General features: G+C 39.4%; 1 protein-coding gene across 3 annotated transcripts in view; it reads right to left on the bottom strand.

Moving 5' to 3' along the window:
• FBXO16 (F-box protein 16) overlaps nt 1-23,369 on the bottom strand; it is a 46,588-nt gene that overhangs the window by 17,610 nt on the left and 5,609 nt on the right. For 2 of the 3 annotated variants that reach the window (XM_044225019.1, XM_044225021.1), the window contains exons 3-5: nt 15,889-15,924; nt 8,096-8,302; nt 4,731-4,895 (exon numbers count right to left, since the gene is read on the bottom strand). In XM_044225019.1, coding sequence (XP_044080954.1) covers nt 4,731-4,895; nt 8,096-8,302; nt 15,889-15,924 — 408 coding nt within the window. The remainder of the gene's footprint in view (nt 1-4,730; nt 4,896-8,095; nt 8,303-15,888; nt 15,925-23,369) is intronic. The other variant, XM_044225020.1, reaches the window with a different exon arrangement.

Raw genomic sequence — 23,369 nt, forward strand, 5'->3', positions numbered from 1 at the left:
GCTTGAATTGTTTGTGACAATTAAGAAATTCCCCAAACCCTTCAAGCAGAATCAGTTTCTTATCCTTGTTTCAACTGTTCTTTGTATATATTTCTGTTATAGAATAGCACTTAGTACTCAGTGCTGTAATTATGTATTTGTCTATGTCTAAGGTCACTAGACTCCGTTTCTTGAAAGCAGGGTTAGGATCATTATACTGAGTACCTAGCACATAACCGTATTTATTAAATATTTACTGATTTAATGGATGATTGTAGTTTAGTAACTAATTAAAACATTTTCTTTAATTGATAGCTCATTATTGGTTTGGTATATAATATTTTGTTCAGGTCTCATTTAGAATGGACATTCATTCCAATTCTGAGCATAGATTGAACAAAGACTTTGCTGAAGAAGGTCTAGTTTAATACTACTGGGAATAAATAGTATATGATAATAAAAAACTTCAGGGGGAAAATTTTAGGTATACATGCTAGTTATTATATGTAAGTAAACATTATTTAGTCTGAAAAGTAACAAAATGCTTGACACTCTAACAAAATAGGATATAATGAAAACTGATGACTTTTCTGTATTAAACAAAATTTTTGTTCACTTCATATAAAGTCTTTGAGAATTTTTAGAATCGTGAATGATGTCGAACTTTTGTTAAATGCTTTTTTCTGCATATATTGAAATGACCATACATCTTTTCTTTTCTATTCTGTGAATTACATTGGTTAATTTTTTAATATTATGCCAACCTTACTCTCCATGGATACTTCCCACTTGGTCATCATGAATTATTCTTTCTTTGTATAGAACTTGATTTAATATGCTAATATTTTTAAAAGATTTTTATGTGTGTTCATGAGGGATATTAATCTGTGGTTTTGTTTTGCTTTCTTATAAAGGGTCTATCTTGGGGCGCCTGGGTGGCTCAGTGGGTTAAGCCGCTGTCTTCGGCTCAGGTCATGATCTCAGGGTCCTGGGATCGAGCCCCGCATCCAGGCTCTCTGCTCAGCAGGGAGCCTGCTTCCCTCTCTCTCTCTCTGCCTGCCTCTCCATCTACTTGTGATTTCTCTCTGTAAAATAAATAAATAAAAAATCTTAAAAAAAAAAAAAAGGGTCTATCTTGTTTTGGTATAAAGGTAATGAGTTGGGAAGTGTTCCCTCATCTTCCATATTATTTTTTTTTAAGATTTTATTTATTTATTTGATAGACAGAGACCACAAGTGGGCAGAGAGGCAGGCAGAGACAGAGAGAGGGGGAAGTAGGCTCCCCACAGAGTAGAGAGCCCAATGCGGGGCTCGATCCCAGAATCCTGGGATCATGACCTGAGCCGAAGGCAAAGGCTTTAACCCACTGAGCCACCCAGGTGCCCCTCATCTTCCATATTATGAAAGAGTTTATGTATAATTGATATTTCTTCCTTATGTGTGTGACAGAATTCATTAATGAAGCTATCTGGGGGTACCTGGGTGGCTCAGTGGGTTAAAGCCTCTGCCTTTTGCTCAGGTCATGATCCCAGGGTCCTGGCATCGAGCCCCACATCGGGCTCTCTGCTCAGCGGGGAGCCTGCTTCCTCCCCTCTCTCTCTCTCTCTCTCTCTCTCTCTCTCTCTCTGCCTGCTTGTGATCTCTGTCAAATAAATAAATAAAATATTTTTTAAAAAAAGAAGCTATCTGGGTTTGGAGTTTTGTGGAAAATTATGAATTTATTTTTTTTTAAGATTTTATTTTTTTATTTGAGAGAGAGAGAGAGAGAGAATGAGAGAGGAGAAGGTCAGGGGCAGAAGCAGACTCCCCATGGAGCTGGGAGCCCGATGTGGGACTCAGTCCTGGGACTCCGGGATCATGACCCGAGCCGAAGGCAGTTGCTTAAAGAACTGAGCCACCCAGGTAGCCGTGAATTCGATTTTTAAATTGATTAAGATTTATTCATGTTTTCTATTTTCTAGTGAAAATGTTTTCCTAATCTGCATTTTTTCGAGAATTGTCCATTTCATCTAGGTATTTGAATTTAGTGACATAGACTTGTTCATAATACTCTCTCATTATTCTTCTTATTTACAGGATCTGCAGTGATGCCCCCTCTTTCATTCCTGTCACTAGTAATTTATATTTTCTCTCTTTTTTCCTTCATCACCCTATCTAGCAACTTGGGAATTTTATTTAAGTTTTCAAAGAAGGAGCTTTGGTTTCACTGATTCTCTCTATTTTGTCTGTTCAAATTTCATTGACTTTAGCTCTTTATTATTTCTTCTATCTCCTTTGGGTTCAACTTCCTCTTCTTTCTGTAGATGAAGTCTTTTTGAAATTATACTCTCTGGAGTAGATATAGCATAGCCTGATAGATAGTTATAAAGATCATTCTTGTCCAGTCCTCTCATTTTAAGGTTGGGGAAACTAATATTAACCACAACCACTTGATCATAAAATGCTTTCAAAAGCTCTGCTGGAGCACATGCTAAGTACAGGGTATTGAGGGAAAGGTTGCTAGGGAAGGTGCTTGAGTAAAGGTAAATTATGCTTTAATCCAGGGGCTGCCTACGTTCACCATCACTGGAGCAATCTCACAGGAAATTACCCAAATTACTCAAGTATGTATCGTGCTGACAGTTGACTTTTTAACCTTAGTCACCTGACTTTTATTAACTTTAGTCACATGACTCTTTAGTCTTTCTGACTTAGGTCTATTTTTTTTATTTTTAAAGATTTTATTTATTTCTTTGACACAGAGAGAGACAGTGAGAGAGGGAACTCAAGCCAGGAGAAAGGGAGAAGGAGAAGCAGGCTTGACGCTGAGCAGGGAGCCCAATGCGGGACTTGATCCCAGGACTCTTGGGATCATGACCTGAGCTGAAGGCAGATACCCAACGACCAAGCTACCTAGGCGCCCCAGGTCCTTTTTTAAAATAGAAAAACTAACATTTAATATAACATTTAATATAAGTGTTCCCTAAAGAAATTTAATACTAAGCAAAGAGATGGCAATTTTCTTGGATCAGAACGATTCATTTTTAAATATAGTTATGCACATTTTGTAGAAAAGAAGTACAGCTGAAGACAATGCTTTCAAGTCAGTTTTATAAATACTCAAAACCTCTTTTTCTTCTACAAGTTAGTTAATTACTCTTCTCTTCTCTGCCCCAGAATGGCCCAAGCTTCAGCTTTGAATGCCATTCCCTGCCCCTAACTGAAAATGAGAGTCAAGAAAAGCCTTATCAAATCTTGAAAAGAAATCATAGCTATGGTAATTTTTAAAATAACTTTCTCCATCACTGCAGTTTACATTTTTCTTTTTAAAAGAAACCCTTGTGGAGCACACCAATTACTGAAATCAGAAAGGCTAGTGTTTTACCATTGCAATTATAACAACATTAATTATGCATAGTTTACTACTGTACCAAATGTAGATGGATTCTACTTTAAAACAATAAAACTCAACCCAAATGAAGAAGCTAGGAGTTGACTATTCATCTTTAAAAAGATTCTTCAATTTTAAAAGGATTTACTGCCATTTTTTTAATAGAAAATGATACCCCTGTGGTTTTAAAAATCATTAAAAAATCTAATTTACACATAATTTTTCAGGAACTCATCTATCATACAAAACAATGCACAGCTCCGCATGTGTATAGATCACACCATAAAGAAAAGGCTCATAAAAATTTCCCATGAGTTATCTAATTAACTGTGACTATAAGAAGGAACATAAACATTGGTTATAATGCAGAGAAAACAACTAGAAAAATTATTCTTGCATTATTTACTTTTTATCATTATATGTAAATGCTTTACATTGCTTAGTTTCTAGATTAAAAAGGACTTTAGTATACTCATTATTCCCTTCAAAAATTACTGATTTATTGGAAAGCTTTTCTTTATAAATGATATAAAAATAACCTTTAGCTCACCTGGTAGAATCAGAAAATTCGAATTAATAAAGTAGAATTGGATGACCCATTGATAGCAAATACTGCACAATACCCACAGAGTCCCAGGTCAGAATTGCCTGGCGTGGGAGTCAGAGATAGGGAAATCCAGGAATCTGAACAGAGTGAGGAGCTCCACCGTCCTAACCTCCTGGGGAACTGTTGGTTTAGGAGAGTCTGATGAGGGTTCTTGGCTAACATGGATGTCTCAGAAAGGGCTATCGAGTTCTCAGAAAAGGAGAATTTTTTTTTTTTTTTTATTAAAAGATTTTATTTATTTATTTGAGAGAGAGAGACAGTGAGAGAGAGCACGAGCGAGGAGAAGGTCAGAGAGCGAAGCAGACTCCCCATGGAGCTGGGAGCCTGATGCGGGACTCGATCCCGGGACTCCAGGATCACGCCCTGAGCCGAAGGCAGTCGTCCAACCAACTGAGCCACCCAGGCGTCCCAGAAAAGGAGAATTTTGAAATAATAGTGTATTTCCTTTGCTTACACTGCTTAGTTTCTAGATTAAAAAGAACTTTAGTACACTCATTATTCCACTCCCCAACTTCAAGTTTTTTAGTCTTAGTTCTAGAATTTCTTTTTTTTTTTTTTAAGTTTTTATTTAAACTCCAGTTGCATACAGTATGATATTGATTTCAGGTGTACAATTTAGTGATTGACACTTCTACAGAAACCCGGTGCTTGTCACAGGTGCTCTCCTTAATCCCTATCACCTGTTTAACCCATTCCCGGCACCACCCCACCCCCGCCCTCGTACTCCTAAATAGCTGATACATGTATGTTTGTTCCTTTTTGCCCCAAATTTACCTTTGGCTTGGTAACATGAAGTTCTTTTACCATCTGAATGTAGTGCTTCTTCCATATACCCTGCTCAAAGGGAGTTGGAGAGAAATTGATGTACCAGTTAAATCGTAAACATTTGAGCATCCAGAGCTGATCCAGCTCAGTTAAGTTCTTCCAGTGCCAGCTCACCTGGAAAAGCAACAATTGGAAAGAAAAGAGAAACCCTACTCAGTCTTCGTGCCCATTTTCTCTGGGTCTTCAGCTGTCACCCTGGACCTGAGATGACTTTTTTTTTCTTTTCCTCCAAATCAAAGCTTAAAAAGTTACCTACCTGAAGTGTTCCCTACCCAGGCAGAAGGATTTTCTTTAAATGTGAAATCACAGTTAGATTCAGAGTCAACTAATATTTACTGAGTACCTATTAACTAACCATCCCCCCTAAGGAAAGAGGTGTTATTATTACTCTCATGTTGCAAATGAGAGGACTGTGGCTCAGAGAGACTTTGGAATTTTCTAGATGCTCATATGAGAGTTATATGAAGGTCATAGAAACTCAGATCTTAGCATATTCTTTACTCATTTTTTGGTATGTTTCCATTTTCCCTCCATTCTTATGATTTAACTAAATAGAAATTTTGTAAATAGAAAGTCAAGTACTGGTATCATATGGTATGTCCTCTATAGCCGTTAAGATTCCATAGAACATAGATTATTTGCTCTGTACGTTCCATTCCCACAGCATTATGGTCAATCTCACAATCCAGATGGAGGTGATCCTATTATGTGCAGCAGTGTTTACAATAACTTACTCCAGATTTTGAACAAGTCTTGCTGAACACTAGGGTCAAGTTCATATACAAAGTTCAGACAAGGGGTTCTGTGTCTTGGCTCTAAGACTTTGCAAAGATGACATCCAACTTTCCAATGCAAATTTCATCCTTGGAAAACTGGCTTCTTTTTCAACATTAAGTAGATCATTAATAATTTTTTGAGCATAAAAAATGAAAGAAAGAGGGGCGCCTGGGTGGCTCAGTGGGTTAAGCCTCTGCCTTCGGCTCAGGTGGTGGTCTCGGGGTCCTGGGCTCAAGCCCTGCATCGGGCTCTCTGCTTGGCGAGGAGCCTCTTCCCCCTCTTTCTCTGCCTGACTCTCTGCCTACTTGTGATCTCTTTCTCTCTCTGTCAAACAAATAAATAAAATCTTTTAAAAAAGAAAAAAAAAAAAGAAAAAAACGCAAGAAAGAAAGAAGAAAGGGCAGAAACTGTAATATACATCCATTTACCTGGCCCTCCCATTCTCCCTCCTTCCATCTACCAAGTACAGAGCTCCATTATGTTTAGCATTGTTTTCTGTGCTGAAGAGGAGACATACAGGAGAGGGGAGGGAACAATTACAAGAAATAACAGGTTCAGGAACTGGAAGGACGAAAAAGTGTAGAGAATCTGACAAAGCCCTGCAGGCAAGAACAGAAATCACTTCTACTTTGTTTAGCGCAGAAATGCAACAACATCGACCTTAATCCCCATACGGTTAATTAACTTAGAATTCAGTGGAGAGGAGAGGTTTCGCAGGGAGGGGTTGGAGAAGTTTCTCCAAATTCACTCTTTTCCTCATTTTCCTTACATCTTGTTGTGACATGGCTATTAAATTGTTTTGATTTCCCCCGGAGTAGTAGGTTTTTGTATGTTATGTTTTTGCTTTTTGTTGTTTTTTGTTTTAAGTAGATAGGAATGAGGAGGGTTGAAGGGTAGGTAAGAGCTTTCAAAATTATCAGCCTCCCCCCATATTTTTAAACTGTTCAAAGCTCATTTTAGTGCAATGATATTAGTGTTTAAATCTAGCTAAAGAACAATCGCCTGTGTCTTCCTCACAGGCAGGACTGGGAACAAATATAATGCTGAGATCTTGCAAGACTGACATATGATACACATATATGATAGGATTAGTGATGTCAAATAACATTTCCCTCCAGTGATAACATTCTCATTGTGCGAAACTTGGAAAATTCCAAGAAGTTTCAAGAAAAACAATACCCATACCCCCACCAGTCAGACATGACTTTTATTAACCACCTGACATGGTTCTTTTCCATCTTTTTTCTAAGCATGTATGAAAGCAAATTGGGAAATTCTATATATCCAATTTTAGATAGTGCTTTCTTCATTTCTCATATTATAAGCATCTTTGGTCTTAGAAAACATGTTTTCTAATGGCCACACAATAATTCATCATATGGCTATATGGTAGTCTTTTACTGTTGGACATTTAGAATGTTACGTTCTTTTTTTTTTTTTTTAAGATTTTATTTATTTATTTGACAGAGATCACAAGTAGGCAGAGAGGCAGAGAGAGAGAGAGGAGGAAGCAGGATCCCTGCTGAGCAGAGAGCCTGATGCGGGGCTCGATCCCCGGATCCCGGGATCATGACCCGAGCCGAAGGCAGAGGCTTTAACCCACTGAGCCACCCAGGCGCCCCGCAATTAAAGTATACTTTAACAGATCGTGGACTTAACTTGTAGGAAAATAATATAGTCAGCCCCTTTTCCAAGGCCAATGGAAGCAAGTCTATTTACTCTGAACTCTTTTAGTCTTTTTTTTTTTTTTTTAAGATTTTATTTATTTATTTGAGAGACAGAGTGAGTGAGAGAGAGCATACGAATAGGGGTAGAGGGAGAAGGAGAGGGAGGCTAGCCTGCAGGGCTCGATCCCAGGACTCTGGGACCATGACCTGAGCCAAAGGCAGACACTTAACCAACTGAGCCACCCAGGCGCCCCCAGAACTCTTTAAGATTTGTACTCTTTGTACATACCCCACTAGTACCTTATTTTGAGCTTTTCTATTTATGAATAGCCTGCACTGTACAATTTACAATTGTTTTCTAGTTATATGCTTTATTTTTTTTTAAAGATTCTATTTATTTATTTGACAGATAGAGATCACAAGTAGGCAGAGAGGCAGGCAGAGAGAGAGAGGAGGAAGCAGGCTCCCTGCCGAGCAGAGAGCCCGATGCGGGACTCGATCCCAGGACCCTGAGATCATGACCTGAGCCGAAGGCAGCGCCTTAACCCACTGAGCCACCTGGCGCCCAGTTATATGCTTTATAATATAAGACTGTTCTGTGATGAACCATTTCATATGTATGTTTGTCTCCTCAACCAGCAAATACTATTATGTGGACACTAATGATGTCTTACATCATTTTACATCTACTTTTGAGCAGTAAATAGAGAGGCACAAAGAAGACGGGGGTTAATTCAAACTATATAGACTATACATATTGACCATCTCATCTATTTCTTGGTTTTGCATGTGTGCTTTTTTTCCCCCCTCATTTTAGAATTTTCTAGGCTATCACTACAAAACATGTATATGGATTCTTTGCCTTTTTACCTGTGCACAACGACAAAGGCTTCGTGGGTCCAGGAAAGAAAAGATGTATAGAGATAACACTCTTGGGAGCTTGGTAGTAAAATCCAGAGCTTCTGCTGGAATTTTTTCTTGAAGTTTTCGACAGCAGAACTTTTGCTGTGACAGGGAGCAACGTTCTAACAGGCCTGTCAAGATTCTTCTCCGTTGAGAGTCTGTCCATTTGTCAAACTGGAAAAAAGAAAGATTAAAAAAAACTGCAGGTTCAGTTTGAGACCAGAGATTCATTAGAGAAATGGGTAAGAATGAATGGCACAGAATTGAGTTTAATTATTTTATTCCAAATGAATAGCATGTATCTCTTCCCCTAATTAACAAATGTGATGTTTTGTTACTTACCTATTCTTCCTCACATATATACATGTGAGCATGTGCAAGACCTGAGTGTGTACACAAAAGTGTGTGCACTTGACCTCAGAACTTGTAGTTACATAAGGACAGTAAGTTGGGAGCTGGCTATATTCAAAAACTGAGAAAATATATACTTAAAAATATAATTTCAGGGACACCTGGGTAGCTCAGTTAGTTGGTCATCTGCCTTCTGCTCAGGTCATGTTCCCAGGGTCCTATGATTGAGCCTCAGAGGGGAGCTTCCCTCTCCCCCTCCTTTGCAGCTCCCCCTGCTTGTGCTCTCATGCTCTCTCTGTCAAATACATAAATAAAACTTTCAAAAATGTGTTTGTGTGTGTGTGTGTGTGTGTGTGTGTATATATATATATATATATATATATATATATAAAATTTCAAGAGAAGGCACCTGGGCAGCTCCTCTCTGGCCAGGCCTTCTGTACTGGCTCATAAGTGCCAAACTCCAGGACCAGAAACAAAGCTTTGCATTCACCATTGGAGATAAGGTATACTGTCTAAATATCCCTGAGAAGGGTTAAAGTCCCACATTAATGTGTTAATGATTGATTGGGAGTGTCAGAGACAGGCAGGAGATGCCAGAGTAATCTGAGGCAGGGCAAACAAGAGCTTTGGTTACTTCACTATTTTCCCTAGAGATAACCCTAAACAGTTCCAACATCAATGACTGATCACAGATAAGAATCTGAGGGCTGGCCAAAACCAAAAGAAAGGCTTTTCTGGGAACACTTACCGATTGAATGAGCCACTTTACCGGAGGTCTAAACCTCTCTTTTTTTTCTTAGCCCATTTTAGAGAAGAGAGATAGGAAAATTTGGGGTGGCCTATATTTTGTATACTATTGCATTTCACATATAGATATTTTCTATGGTTGTCTCAAGCTTGTGAGAATTTTATAAGAAATTTTAGTTGTAATCATAAAATACACTACCTAAAAAGGCATATAAAGCATGACAAGTCAACTTCATTATAGTCTTATGAAGTATTTTTTTTTAAGATTTTATTTATTTACTTAGAGAGGGCAAGAGGGAGAGAGAGAAAGTGCGTGAGCCAGGGTGGGGGCAGAGAAGCAGACTCCCCGATGAGCAGGGAGCCAGACGCTGCACTCGATCCCAGGACTCCGGGATCATGACCTGAGCCAAAGGTAGATGCTTAACCGCTGAGCCACCCAGGCACCCATGATGTATTTTTTTTAATTTGCAAGAATACTTCTTGATAAAAACTATTCACTATTAGATATATCTATTTCATGACCCAAGAATCTCAGTTTGGAAACTAATTCAAGTGGGGGGAAGGATGTAGAGAGCAAGATGGAGTCACTCATGTCAAGCAGTGACATAACTAGCCAAGGATGTTGTACCCGAGACCAGGTATCACCAAAAACAACAGAGACTGGCTGTACTAAGGACTGATAATCAGCAAGGCCCCAGGAACCTGAAAGAACCAAGAGCTGATAATCACTAGAAGGCCTGCAAAGGCCCAAGACTGATTAAACTCCTTTAAACAGAGGATTTCTGCAGCAAACTGTCAGAATCTGCAGACACTGACCCTTCCACTTCTGACCGTACCGATCAACGGCCGTACCTGATTGATCTTAAACATCACAGGGATTCTCCACTGCTTGAACATCACAGCAGTATGAGCTGAGAGCTGACCTAGCCTGGACCGAGGCCTCACCTCAACTGCGTGCTCAGGGACTGACCTTGCATTTAGTTCCTTGCTTCTTGTATAGCTTCTCTGTTGTGTGACTTTGTATGGTACTTTGTTTTGTGTGACAGGTATGAAGGCAAGTTAAATACGCAGTGATAGGTCATTGTTTGGAATCCTGACACTGTGGAAAGACACAACTTGTGTAGAGGCCTTGACAGTGGGCTTGCGGCAGGGGAGAAAAAAACCCAAAACCTAAACTTACAAATAAATGAATGAAATCTATTCATGTGTGAGTGTTCCCTGATTTCTCCTCTCCCTATTTCTGCACAATTCATATTTCCAGCTCTCACAATGGGGGATTTCTTTCCTTTTGGGATGGACTATTAGAATGAAGAGAGAAACCAGACCAGAATGACTAGGGCCAGGGGAAGAACTGTGCCAGAGAAACCACATTGATCTACAAAATAGCCAAGGGGGGAAGTGTGAAGAGAGAGAAAAGCAGTTAGGTTTTTGGCTTGTTGGGAGTTTAGGGGTTCAGAATGTCATTGCCTCAACAGCAATTAGAGACTGTGAGATAAATGAGGAATGAAGGAAGGTATTAAAAAGAAAACCCCAGCACAAAATGGAGTCACTTATGTTAAGGGCCCCATGTCAGCAAAGCAAAATTTAATACTAACCTAATTATAATATTATATATCCCCCAGGAATATAACCTTTAACCAGTCAACCTGGAATTTCCTGGTCAGCACTAGGAAATTTACCAACAGATCCCTTCCATTTCCCTTAGGAAAGCAATGTTACCTAAAACAATGTGTTCTTTCCTAATAATTTCCGTTGTCAGGCTCCCTCTCTACCTTTCAAAACCTTTCCTTTTCTGTAGCTCAATGGAGCTCCTTTCTATTTGCGAGACAGAATGCGACCCGATTCACAAACTGCTCAATAGAGTCAATTTGATCTTTTAAATTACTCAAGTTGAATTTCTGTTGTTCAACAAAGGGAGACCTGAGAAGTACTGTCTAAAGTGTCTAGAGTTTTAAACTGGTTCTGCTGTGATTTTTTTTTCTTTGAAACATGAAGTGAAAATTAGAATTCATTTTAAAATTACTTTTAGGCAGCATTCTGTGGTTCTGTAGAAACTGAGCTACATGGGACCCAGGATGATTATGGTTACAAAAAAATTTTCATGAGATATTATAACCACTGCAGGAAAGCAGAATAACCAAAAATGCCCAACCAGAGGGGATCAGCTATGCAAACTGTAATCTCTCAGCATGATAAGAGGAAGTATGGCCTTACAGATTGATGGTGGGTTTCGGAATGAGGCCATGGGAAATCTCACTTACAGTACTCTATTATTTTTAATACTCTTTAGAAATAAATCACTAAATCCCAGTTCCACCACTACCAACCTCTCAATTTCCTCTTTTATGCATTAAGAATAATTATATCTAAATTGTAGGGTTGTTGTGAGAATTAAAAAATTATGTGTAAAATTCTTAATAAGGCACACGCCTCATTGCAGACATGGTAGCTATCATTATAAAATATCAAAGTGATGTTAAGAATAATAAGTATGTGGGTTAAATCAGTGTGAAAAGAATATATATGCAAACAATTAAATTAAAAAGCGTAAGATTATCATGTCTGCAAATTGGCAAGGCTGGGAAGCCCATTTAGAATGGCTGAGGTTAGCTCATCTACTTTCACTGCTGCCCACAAAAAGAGAACGAGCTCAGGCTGAAGAACAGTGATTTAAAAGCAATAGAAAAGAACCCTAGGATTATAAAATGCTGAAGAAATCTATAAAAGAAAACATTAAAACAGTTTCCTCTAGAGATTAAAAAGATAATTACATTGGTTTCTCATTTATTTCCTTGATTACCGTGGTCAAAAGGTAATTTATATCTGGTTTTGATAGGTACTCTTTGCCTCGAGGGATTTTTCTATTCTAATTGTGTTTGTTTAGGCTAATGGAAAATGAATTTGCATTCCTTGAACTCCTTCCAAATGAAGGTGGGTTGATGACTCAGAAGAATGCTTCACGGTTGGGGAAAATCCTTTTGGAATTTAAAAGGTGCTAGGAATAATCCAAAGAGTAAATAATCCGTGGAAGAGTTAACTGTCCAGGAATTTGATAATCTCCTACATCCCTCCCATTTTCACCTTTCAAGTAAAAATACCCATAACATAGTAGAGATCCAAGATGTGAGATTTGGGGAGTAGCTAGGACCATTCTTCCAACCTGGTATCACCTACAGTATACCTCCCTTTACAGTTAGTTCCCTTTTTAAAATATTATTTATATCAATTGTATTATGCTATGTTATATTATATCACAATTATGATATGCTTATATTTTATAATTATTGTAATGCCTTTTTACAGAATTGTAAAAATCCCGTGTTTGGAGTAGTTACTCCAAGGATTTTTACTGCAGTTGCAGGAAGTGAAGGTAGTTGCTAGAGCCTTCAGGTTCTACTCCTCTCACAACGAAAGGCAAGGAAAAGTTCACAGTGTGTGAGGCACAAGATGAAGAGGAAGGCCTGTTATTGTTTGCTTATTGGTTATTTATCTCAATCTGGTGGACTTTTTTTTTTTAATGTTTTATTTATTTGAGAGAGAGAGCAAGAAAGAGAGAGAATGAAAGATTGAGAGAACCAGTTGGGGAGGGGCAGAGGGAGACACAGGTTCCATGATGAGTAGCCCTATGCAGAGGGATGCCCCGGTGGCTCAGTTGGTTAAGTGTCTGCCTTTGGCTTAGGTCATGATCCCAGGGTTTTGGGATCATGACCTAAGCCAAAGGCAGACATTTAACCAACTGAGCCACCACCGGGGCATCCCTCTTGTTGAATTTCTGAGTCCTATTATCAAAAACTGATTTTCACATTAAAGCAAGAACACATTATTATTTAAAAGTTTCAAAAAGGTACATATACAATTAAACACGAAAATCCTCTGTAACTGCTCTTCGCCATCCAATCTCATTCTATCTTCCTAGATGGACACTATGCACAATTTGAAATTATCCATTTCTATGCATTAGCATACACATACAGCCATCAATAAGGAAACAATTAAATAAATTAGAGTATAACCACCTTGTAGGATACTATGCAGCAGTTTAAAAACACAAGAAAATATAGCCCGAAATGACCTGACATGTAGTAAACCCAGAGCATATTGTTTTCTCATTCTTTCATGGCATATTCATTTTCTCATTCATTCCTTCGTCATGGCTATACCATAATCTATTTACTCAATTTATTACTGACATAATTTACAGTACAAAAAAAAAAAAAGAAAGAAAGAAAGAAAAGAAATAAAAAAACCAACTTCAATATTCTGAAACATGCCTTTTCATGTCCTGTGTGAGTATTTCTCTAGTACAGATAAACAGAAGTGGAATTACAGGTTCAAAGGACATTTGCATTTAAAACTTCAATCAATCCCATCAAATTGTCTTTTAAGTCTTTACCACTTTACAGTCCCTCCGACTGTGTTTATGCTTATCTTCCTACTCTCCAATAAATCCTTACTTACATTGGATATTATCTAGCTCCTCAATTTTTGTCATATAGGCAAAAGGAGGGGTTGGGAATCTCACCACCCAGGTGCCCCATCCAGATTATTTAATACTAGATTTACTTCTAATACTAGATTGAGCTTTAAACTGATACTTGATTCCTACAAAGAATAGCCCAAGTAATGCTAAGTAAAAAAAAAAAAAAAAAGGTTGTATACTTGTTTTTCCTTTCTTTTCTTGGAAATGTATTTCAATGTTATCAACCTCTTATGGTATTCCTGAAAATAAACAAAAAGACTAAAATGTGGGGGTTCCTGGGTGGTTCAGTCAGCTGAGCATCTGCCTTAGCTTGGGTCATGATCCTGGGGTCCTGGGATCCAGCCCCTCCTCCCTCTGCTCAGCGGGGAGACTGCTTCTTCCTCTCCCTCTGCCTGCCATTCCCCCACCCCCCCACCCCTGCTTGTGCTCTCTCTGTCAAATGAATAAATAAAATCATAAAAAAATTAAAAAATAATAAAAACTAAAATGGAGAGAGAAAATTAAATAAGGCAAATTGTAAATATGCCCCTCAAACAATTCACGTGGCATTTGGACAGGTATACGGACTACCACATGATATAGTGACTTTAAAGTATGTTTGTTGTGGGACAAAAGAGAAAAACCAGTAAGTATCACTTATTTATTTAGGAAGCATTTATTAAATGCCTGGTAGTGTTAAGGAATATGTAAAGGACAAGATATAAAACCATGTCTTCCCCCTGTAAATGAGTCTGTTGGAGAAGAGAGATCTTTGCAAATGTATTTCTATTTGCTAAGGTGAAAGAAAAGAAAAGCAAGATCTTTTAAAAAATATAAAGACCTTGAATTTTTACAGAATGGTATAAAAAATATTTAACAACTGGTAATGCCACCAACTAATGAAAAGTTGGTCACATCAAATACTGGCCGAACATTGGCCTTGGTTACATTAATTAGGGGTTTCCACTGATAGTATGTGGAATGACAGTATAAAAAAACACTTATTCTAAATATGTCTCTTTTTAAGTTGTTGGTAACAGACATAAAGCTAGTGTAGAAATATAAATAGGATATGAGAAAAACTTAACTAGATTTTGTATTTTTGGTATTTTTAATTTCTTAATTTTTATCATATTTACAAAATATTGTTATTATTTTGAATAGGTAATACAGTCACATAATTTTAAAAAATCAAAAGGTACAAAAGGTTCTTCAGCTAAAGGAGTCCCTTCCACCCTGTTCCAGATTTATAGTTCTCCCTGGGGGAAACAAATGTTGCCTTTTTTCTTGCATATCCTTCCAGATATACTATGCAAATAATTTTTTAAAATTTACTTAAGTTAACAAATATCCTAGACTGCAGTTTGTAGATCAACACAAAAAAGAATGAGTGACCAACTATGGGAACCAAGAACATTAAGAAATAGTATTTTTTGTTAATCCAGTGCAATGCACTAAATGTTTGTATCCCCCCCCAACATACACACAAATTCATACATTGAAACCTAACCCATAAGGTGGTGGTACTAGAAGGGGGTTGCTTTGGGAGGGAATTAGGTCACAAGGGTGAAACCCTTATGAATGAGATTAGTATCCTTATAAGAGACTCCAGAGAGCTCCCTCCCTCCTCCTGCCATGAGAGGTTAGAGTGAAACAATGGCCATCTATGAACCAGAAAGTGGTGTCCCCAGACACCAAATCTGCCCATGCCTTGATCTTGGATTTCCCAGCCTCTACAACTATGAAAAAGAAATTTCTGTTGCTTATAAGCTACCCACTTACCTATCTACTTAGGTTTCTTAATTCTTGTTACATGTAATCAACTTGAAATATCTCACCTTTAAAGCATACAGTCAATGTTTTTTCTTTAACGGAACATCTCTGACCTGGATTATAACATCTCTGACCAGTGGACAAGATGCCGTCTCCAATGAGTTTCAGTAACAAAGTGTCTACAGAAGTTTGGGATGCTATAGCAAAATAGATAGACTGGTTAGCTAGCTGTCGTCTCAGATTCAACTCACCTTTATAAACCCTACTTTGTGAGTATAGAACCCTAACTGATACATACAGAGAGTACCAGTCGAATTTCTCAGGCAATGAGTGATCACTTATTACCTTATGTTCAAACTGAATTCTTTGTGCTCTATGATAATGTGACATAACATAATAGAGAAGTAACTATATTTTAAATGGTTACCCATTTTCCAAGCAGAGCTCTTCTTTCTTCAAATACCTACAATAAATAAAAAGAATGGCATGATTTTGTATTTCATGGTTCAAAATATCCATTATAAGAAAGATATCATTAAAGTATCAATAAATAAAAACTGACAGTCTTATCATTATACCAATGAGTATAAAAAGACAGATTTCACTTCTGAGAGGGTACTTTCCTTATTTTTAACTTGGAGACAGTATAGTTTTTCTCAATTTCTCCATGTGGAATAATTCATCTTAAAGAAAAAGCAATGCTTTTTTTGTTAAGGGAAAGACATAGAATGGAACTGTAAGGCGAAATCAGTTTTAGAATTTGAAAGGATATGAAAAAATGGACAAAGGAAAAAGAGGAAAATGGAGATCCTCTCTCAAATATCAATCATATGAGAACGCGTGAAATTTATGTGAGCAGCTCTGTTTTTTATATTTCGTCATGTACACATATCGTGGGTGTACATGCACTGATATGTTTCCGGGATTAGAAATTTGTGTATGTGTACCTGAGGGCTCACAACTCGGTGTTTACCTGGATAGGCTTATTATGATATACTCGTTAGCACAGACACCATGCCATTTTTACATCTCTACTGTAGAGTACATAGCATATTACAGGTACTCCTGTTTGCTGGATTGAATGAATTGGTTGTGGTAAGTAATGTTCTTATGGATGTAGCAGTACAATGTAGGTGGATTTATATATTAGTGTGGAGGTGTTTTCCTGAGCACCAGTCATATGTGTATTTGAATGAATGAGGAAAGGAGAATGGCAGGGGAGGGAGTTATGGAGAGAGGAAGCAAGGGAGAGTCACGAACAGATGTGAATGTCTCTCTCTCCCCCACACTCAGGCCCTCTGTCAGCTTTCAAAATTGGGATTGATGTTTTCCTCCTACTTTTAGCACTGCCTAAATTCTCTAGTGCTGTAAGAATGTTCCCACTTGGAGACTAACTCAGGCCCATTTCTTTCCTTTTTTGTGGAGGAGGATGATGATCTGGTTTTATGCTTCTAATGGATAATGCTTTTCTTCCTTTTTTAGACTCTCAAACTCTAGTTTGAAAGGGTACACAAAAGGGGGGTTAAAATAATTGGTTCAAAACAACCTCAAGGCCAGTGAAATGTCAGTTTTGCTCCTGGCTGGAGAATCTCCTTCATTACAGGTAGACATTTTTCTCATATTAGAGAAGAAGAAAAAGAAGGCCTTTCTCCCCTGCCCCCTATTAACCCTCACCTGGGCTATTAGGACCCTCAAATAATGGCAACATATAAATGTGGGATTTCTGGATGAAAATAGAAGAGAACCCATAGAGTACAGAAGATTTAAAAATGTGGCTTCAGATATTTCCTGAACTCTTCGTTTTATCTAACCAAAGTCTACCAGTCATCTGTTGTTGGATCCAAGGCACCAGCTCCAGTACTTCTCAGAGAGCCAGCGGATCACACTCCCCCCAACTAATTTCCAGTTATAAACCATGCTCCACGTGGGCTTTATAGAGTTTGCTATGGCCCTCATCATCTCTGGTCATTTTATCTTCCCATGTGGATTACAACCACTTTCTCTATAATCTAAGTTGCAAGGCAGGCCCTCAAACACCTGCTGATTGAACAACAACAAAAATGTTTCAAAAGTCATAGCACTTTATTTTTTTTTAAGATTTTTATTTATTTATTTATTTGACAGAGAGAGAGAAAGATCACAAGTAGGCAGAGAGGCAGGCAGAGGGAGAGGGAGAAGCAGGCTCCCTGCTGAGCAGAGAGCCCGATGCGGGGCTCGATACCAGGACCCCAAGATCATGACCTGAGCTGAAGGCAGAGGCTATAACCCACTGAGCCACCCAGGCGCCCCCAAAGTCATAGCATTTTAGAGCTAAAAGGAACCCCTAAGATCTTTTGAATTTCCTTATTTTAGAGAGGACAAGCAGAGGCCCAAAGGCTTACATTTATGAATTTTTATTTTTTTATTTTTATTTTTTATTTTTTAAAGATTTTATTTATTTATTTGACAGAGAGAAATTACAAGTAGATGGAGAGGCAGGCAGAGAGAGAGAGAGGGAAGCAGGCTCCCTGCTGAGCAGAGAGCCTGATGCGGGACTCGATCCCAGGACCCTGAGATCATGACCTGAGCCGAAGGCAGCAGCTTAACCCACTGAGCCACCCAGGCGCCCCATTTATGAATTTTTAAAAATCACTGGTTCCAAGCTGTCTGTTCAGCTCAACTCTTTACTGGTTCCTCACTAGAACTATGGTCTTCCTCATCCTGACATCCAGCCCTACATTTGCAATAACTGTTGGGGGAAGGAAAAAATATTAAGTCCTAAGATCATAACCTCTTTTCAAAAGGAGGATGAGATGACCATCATGGTGCCCAGTGACAATATGGGGCATTGGAAACAAAGGGGCATTGACTTGGAGGGGGAAGGATAGTTAGTGAGAAGGTAGCAGGAAAGGAATGGGGTAGGAAGTGGGAGTGTACTCAGGCTAAAACAGTGAGGTTTTGTTTTTGTTGTTGTTGTTGTTTTTAGAGGGTCGGGAGGGACAGAAGCAGAGGGAGAGAGAGAGAATCTGAACCAGGCTCCACACCCAGTGCAGAGCCCAACTCACGACTCGATCTCACGGACCTGAGACCATGACTGAGCCGAAATCAAGAGTGGAATGCTTAACTGTCCCTAAAGCAATAGTCTTTGGAGGGCCAATAACCAAGTCTAAGGAGGTCCAAGCAAATCCAGTTCTTACAAAGGCATCTAGACCCAGGTAGAGACCAACGGAAGAAAGGAAAACCACTAGACAAGCTAGATCTGGGTCTGACTCTACTCTTGCAAGAAAGAGAATTTGGGACACATTATTCATCAGTGCCTCGGGTTTGGAGTAAGTCTTCATTTCAAAGACTTGCAATCAGGTTTGGCATCTTAAAGAGCTGGAAAACAAAGTATTGATTTAAAACAGAAATATTAAAATGGGTCTGCTTTCCTTGCAGAGCACTGCAGTTTGTTTATATCACAGTTTACTTGGAGCCTGCTGTTAAGTCAAAATCCTACGGTTGTTATTTTAGTCTGTTGACAGCGCAGCTACATATTTCGCCGTGTGACGTCATTACAGTGTAGGAGTGAGACATTTAGGGGCTCCAAAATTATGATTGGTTAATGGCAACAAGGTGCTTTTTCTCAGAACACCTTTTAACATGTACTGTACTACGTCTCGAAAAAGAAATGTTGGCTACTTTCAATTAAAGCACTGGATGGCAGGGGCACCTGCTTCTCCCTCTGCCTCTGTCAGCTCCTCCCCCAGCTTATGCTCACTCTCTCTCTCTGACAAATAAATAAAATCTTAAAAAAAAAATTAAAACATTAGATGGCTAGGTGGCAAAGAAATGCCCACTTTTAAAACACTCTTCCTCTCAAAATTTGAAATGCTCAAGTTATTTTGAAATCTGTTATATTTGCCCCTGCTGATCATGCTGTCTTTGAAGGCATCTGAATTTGAATTCAATCTCTCTGCTTTTTTTTTTTTTTTAAGATTTTATTTATTTATTTGACAGAGATCACAAGCAGGCAGAGAAGCAGGTGGGGGAGGGGGTGGGGGAAGCAGGCTCCCTGCTGAGCAGAGAGCCCGATGCAGGGCTCGATCCCAGGACCCCGAGACCATGACCTGAGCTGAAGGCAGAAGCTTTAACCCACTGAGCCACCCAGGCACCCCTCAATCTCTCTGCATTAAGTCTGCTGTGAAGTTCAGTTCCTGTACCCCGATGAGCACTGAGTGTTGTATGGAGGTGTTGAATCACAACATTGTACACCTGAAACTAATAAGACACTGTATGTTAACTAACTAGAATTTAAGTAAAAAAAAATTTTTTTTTAAATCCTGTGACCCTTTTTAAGACTGAAATAGTTACACATTTTACATCTTACTACAGAATCAAAGACAGACAAAAATAAAACAAATATAAAAACAACAAGGACCTCAAAATTACACTGATCATTGGTGACACATGCCCTATTTAGAAGTATAGAAAAATCCTTACAATTATTGTATGGACACGTTCTGCCAAGCTGTGTCTGTGGTGTCTATTTTTAATACCCTTTATACAGTCAGAATGTTAGATCTGGAAACAACCTCTGAGGTAATCTCCTCCAACTCACTTATTTTATAAGGAGGATGGTAAAGCCCAGAGAAAGTAGGTGACTTACTCAAGTCAGACAGGAAAGTATCAGTGATCTGGAACCAGAATTTTCAATTCCCAGAGTTATTGTTTTCTCTTTACTTTTATTTACATAATTTTGAGATTATTTTCAAATTTGGAATTTTAGAAATTTTATTATCCTATGTAAAGTAAAAAATGAAAGCTTTCTTCCTACAGGACCACCTCCCCTGGAAACCATTATTAATAGTTTGGGATTGGGGCACCCAGCTGGCTCAATCACTGGAACAAGTGATTCTATTTTTTTTTTTTTTTAAGATTTTATTTATTTATTTGACAGAGACAGATCACAAGTAGGCAGAGAGGCAGGCAGAGAGAGAGAGGAGGAAGCAGGCTCCCCGCCGAGCAGAGAGCCCGATGCGGGACTCGATCCCAGGACCCTGAGATCATGACCTGAGCCGAAGGCAGCGGCTTAACCCACTGAGCCACCCAGGTGCCCGGAACAAGTGATTCTTGATCTTGGGGTTGTAAGTTCAAGCTTCACACTGGGTATAGAGATTACTTTAAAAAAATAGTTTGGTATACCTGGTTACAAATTCAATATGGGTCTATATATTTTTCTACATATACATATGTGTATATATACATGCACAAATTTTAAAAAATAATTTTAGTACAAACTGGAACTTAACTAAATACACTACACTAAATACACAAAATAACTCTTTGATAAAAAAATAAGAGCTAGGAACACCTGGGTGGCTTAGTTGGTTAAACGTCCAACTCCTGACCTCAGCTCAGGTCATGATCTTGGGGTTGTGGAATCATGCCCTGGGTGGGGCTCCTTGCTCAGCAGGGAGTCTGTTTAAGATTCTCTCTGTCCCTCTCTCTCTGCATCCCCCTCAAACAAATAAAGCTTTTTTAAAAAATGAGAGGTCTAGGGGGAACCTGTGTGGCTCAGTGGGTTAAGGTTTTGCTCAGCAGGGAGCCTGCTTCCCCCCTCTCTCTCTGCCTTCTGCTCTGCCTACTTCTTATCTCTCTCTCTCTCTCTGTCAAATAAATAAATAAAATCTTTAAAAATAAAAGAGAGGTCTATGGGATGCTTGGGTAGCATCTGCCTTTGGCTCAGGTCATGATCCCAGAGTCCTGGGATTGAGCCCTGCCTTCATCAGGCTCCCTGCTCGACAGGGAGCCTGCTTCTCCCTCTTCCTCTGCTGCTCCCCCTGCTTGTGCTCTCTGTCAAATAAATAAATAAAATCTTAAAAAAAATTAAAAATTAAAAAATAAAAATGAGAGGTCTAAAGAACAAAATAAATATTATCTCTAGAAATTATCATTTTGAGACAAAAGCTATTAAAAATTCAAGATAAGATGAGGGCTGTGATTCACTGCCCGGGGTTTATTCACCCACCTGTTGGGAGTGCTGTTGGCTCTCAGCCATGAACTTTAGAGCTCTGCTTTATTCAAAGTCAGGCCCTTCCAGGGGCAGGTAGTCCCTACTAGATGGTCAGTGTAGAAGTATATTTTTAATTAATCAATTATTTACTTATTTAAGCAACCTCTACACCCAATGTGGGGCTCAAACACACAACCGAGACTCAGATGCTCCACCAACTATGCCAGCCAGACGCCCCACTGTGGAACTATAAAGGCTGGTGGCTACAGGGCCAGGCCTCAAACATGTGGCCTTTGTCCCTTCCCCTCTACATCTCCCCTCACCCACCTCTCCTTCTTTCCCCTCCCTTCCCTGGTGCTGGTCCAGAGAGCCCTCCACAGTCGAAGCCCTACATGCCAATCTCAGAGTCTACTTCTCTAGTAAACCAACCTGCAACAGGCAATCAGGCAATTAAGGCTTTTTTCAATGGGGCGCCTGTGTGGCTCAATTGGTTAAGCAGCTGTCTTTGGCCCAGGTCCTGATCGCAGGGTCCAGGGATGAAGCCCTCCCCCACCTTGCTCAGCAAGAGCCTGCTTCTCCCTCTCCCTCTGCCTCCCCTCTCCCCCTGCTTATTCTTTCTCTATCACATAAAAGAATAACATATGGAAAAAAAAAAAAAAGATACTTTCTTCCTGGCTGCTAAATTGATCAAGACTCCTCTAATTGTTCAAAGAAAATCTCTGAAATCAAGGCACCCAACAAATACATATTTCAATTCAAGTCACTTTTTCACGTATGTGCAAAGCCTTCACGATTCTAGGAGAAAACAGATTTCAAAACTAAACACCGAAGTTTTTTAGGGGGAGAGGGGAAAGCAGAGAAGCCGTTATATAAACTGCTGGAGTGCCAAGAACGTTTACGAACAGGTGCTCAGTAAGCAGTTGCTGAGCTGAATATAAAGGGCTTTCCATAGACTTGCTTGTGTTCAGGGCCAGATGAAGGCCGGATTTCGGTCTCTCATTCTCTGTCTTTCCTTTTGTTTCTCCTGATCTCTCCTCTTATTCTATGCCTCATTCTTCTTTCCTCACTTCTTTTATCTTTTTCCTTTTCAGTCTCTCTCCCTTTTATTTCTCACGACTCCGATCACTACACTGGCTGCTCTCTCTCTCGCCGGATTGCTCGCGTTTCACATCAGAGGAGTAGAACAGGAAAGTACTGAACAGGAGGGGTCAGACTGATGCTCATGTTTTCCCAGGGTAGTTAGCATATCTGTTCAGTGTAGAGGCAAAGGGTCAAATCCAGACTAAGGAAGGAGGGATGTAGGGACAGGAAGGGGAGCGTCCGTGAAGGAGGTCCCAGGGAGGATGGCTGAACTTTGACTCCATCTTTTGTGTCTCAGGAACTATGCCAGGCACCGGAAATACAGAGAGAAAAGGCACAATCTCAACTCTTAACACATTACAGCTGACTGGGAAAGTGGATAAACAGTGATGAGAGCAAAGAGAAGCAAACAGGAGGAGGCTTTCCAGAGAAGACGATGACATTCAAGTTGCTCATACGGGAGGCAACAAGGGGAGCGAAGGAGTGGAGGTGTGAGAGGGCCTGGCTCATCTGGAGGCTACTTTGTTGGTCTGGGCCTAGGATAGGAGGAGGCAGTGGCAGGTCTTGGAACTGCAGGTTGGCTGAGGTTGACTTAAGAAAAGCCCCCAGTGCTACGTGTAGGGGTTTGGAATCTACTCTTTGGAGCAGGGCCTATTACTAGTTTCACACAAAAGGATGACCTTGGTATTTTATTTTAGCTTTTAATTCTATTTATTTTTCTTGTTTTAGTTTGGTATTTCAGGAAAATCACTCTGGGACCAGAATAGAAGATGGACTGGTCGGGAGAGAGGTGATGAAACCCGTTAGGGGTTACAGCAGTGCATCGGGCAAAGGGTGAGGGTGATGAGGGTGTG

Source organism: Neovison vison, chromosome 11, assembly GCF_020171115.1.
Source record: "Neovison vison isolate M4711 chromosome 11, ASM_NN_V1, whole genome shotgun sequence".
Lineage (NCBI taxonomy): Eukaryota > Metazoa > Chordata > Mammalia > Carnivora > Mustelidae > Neogale > Neogale vison.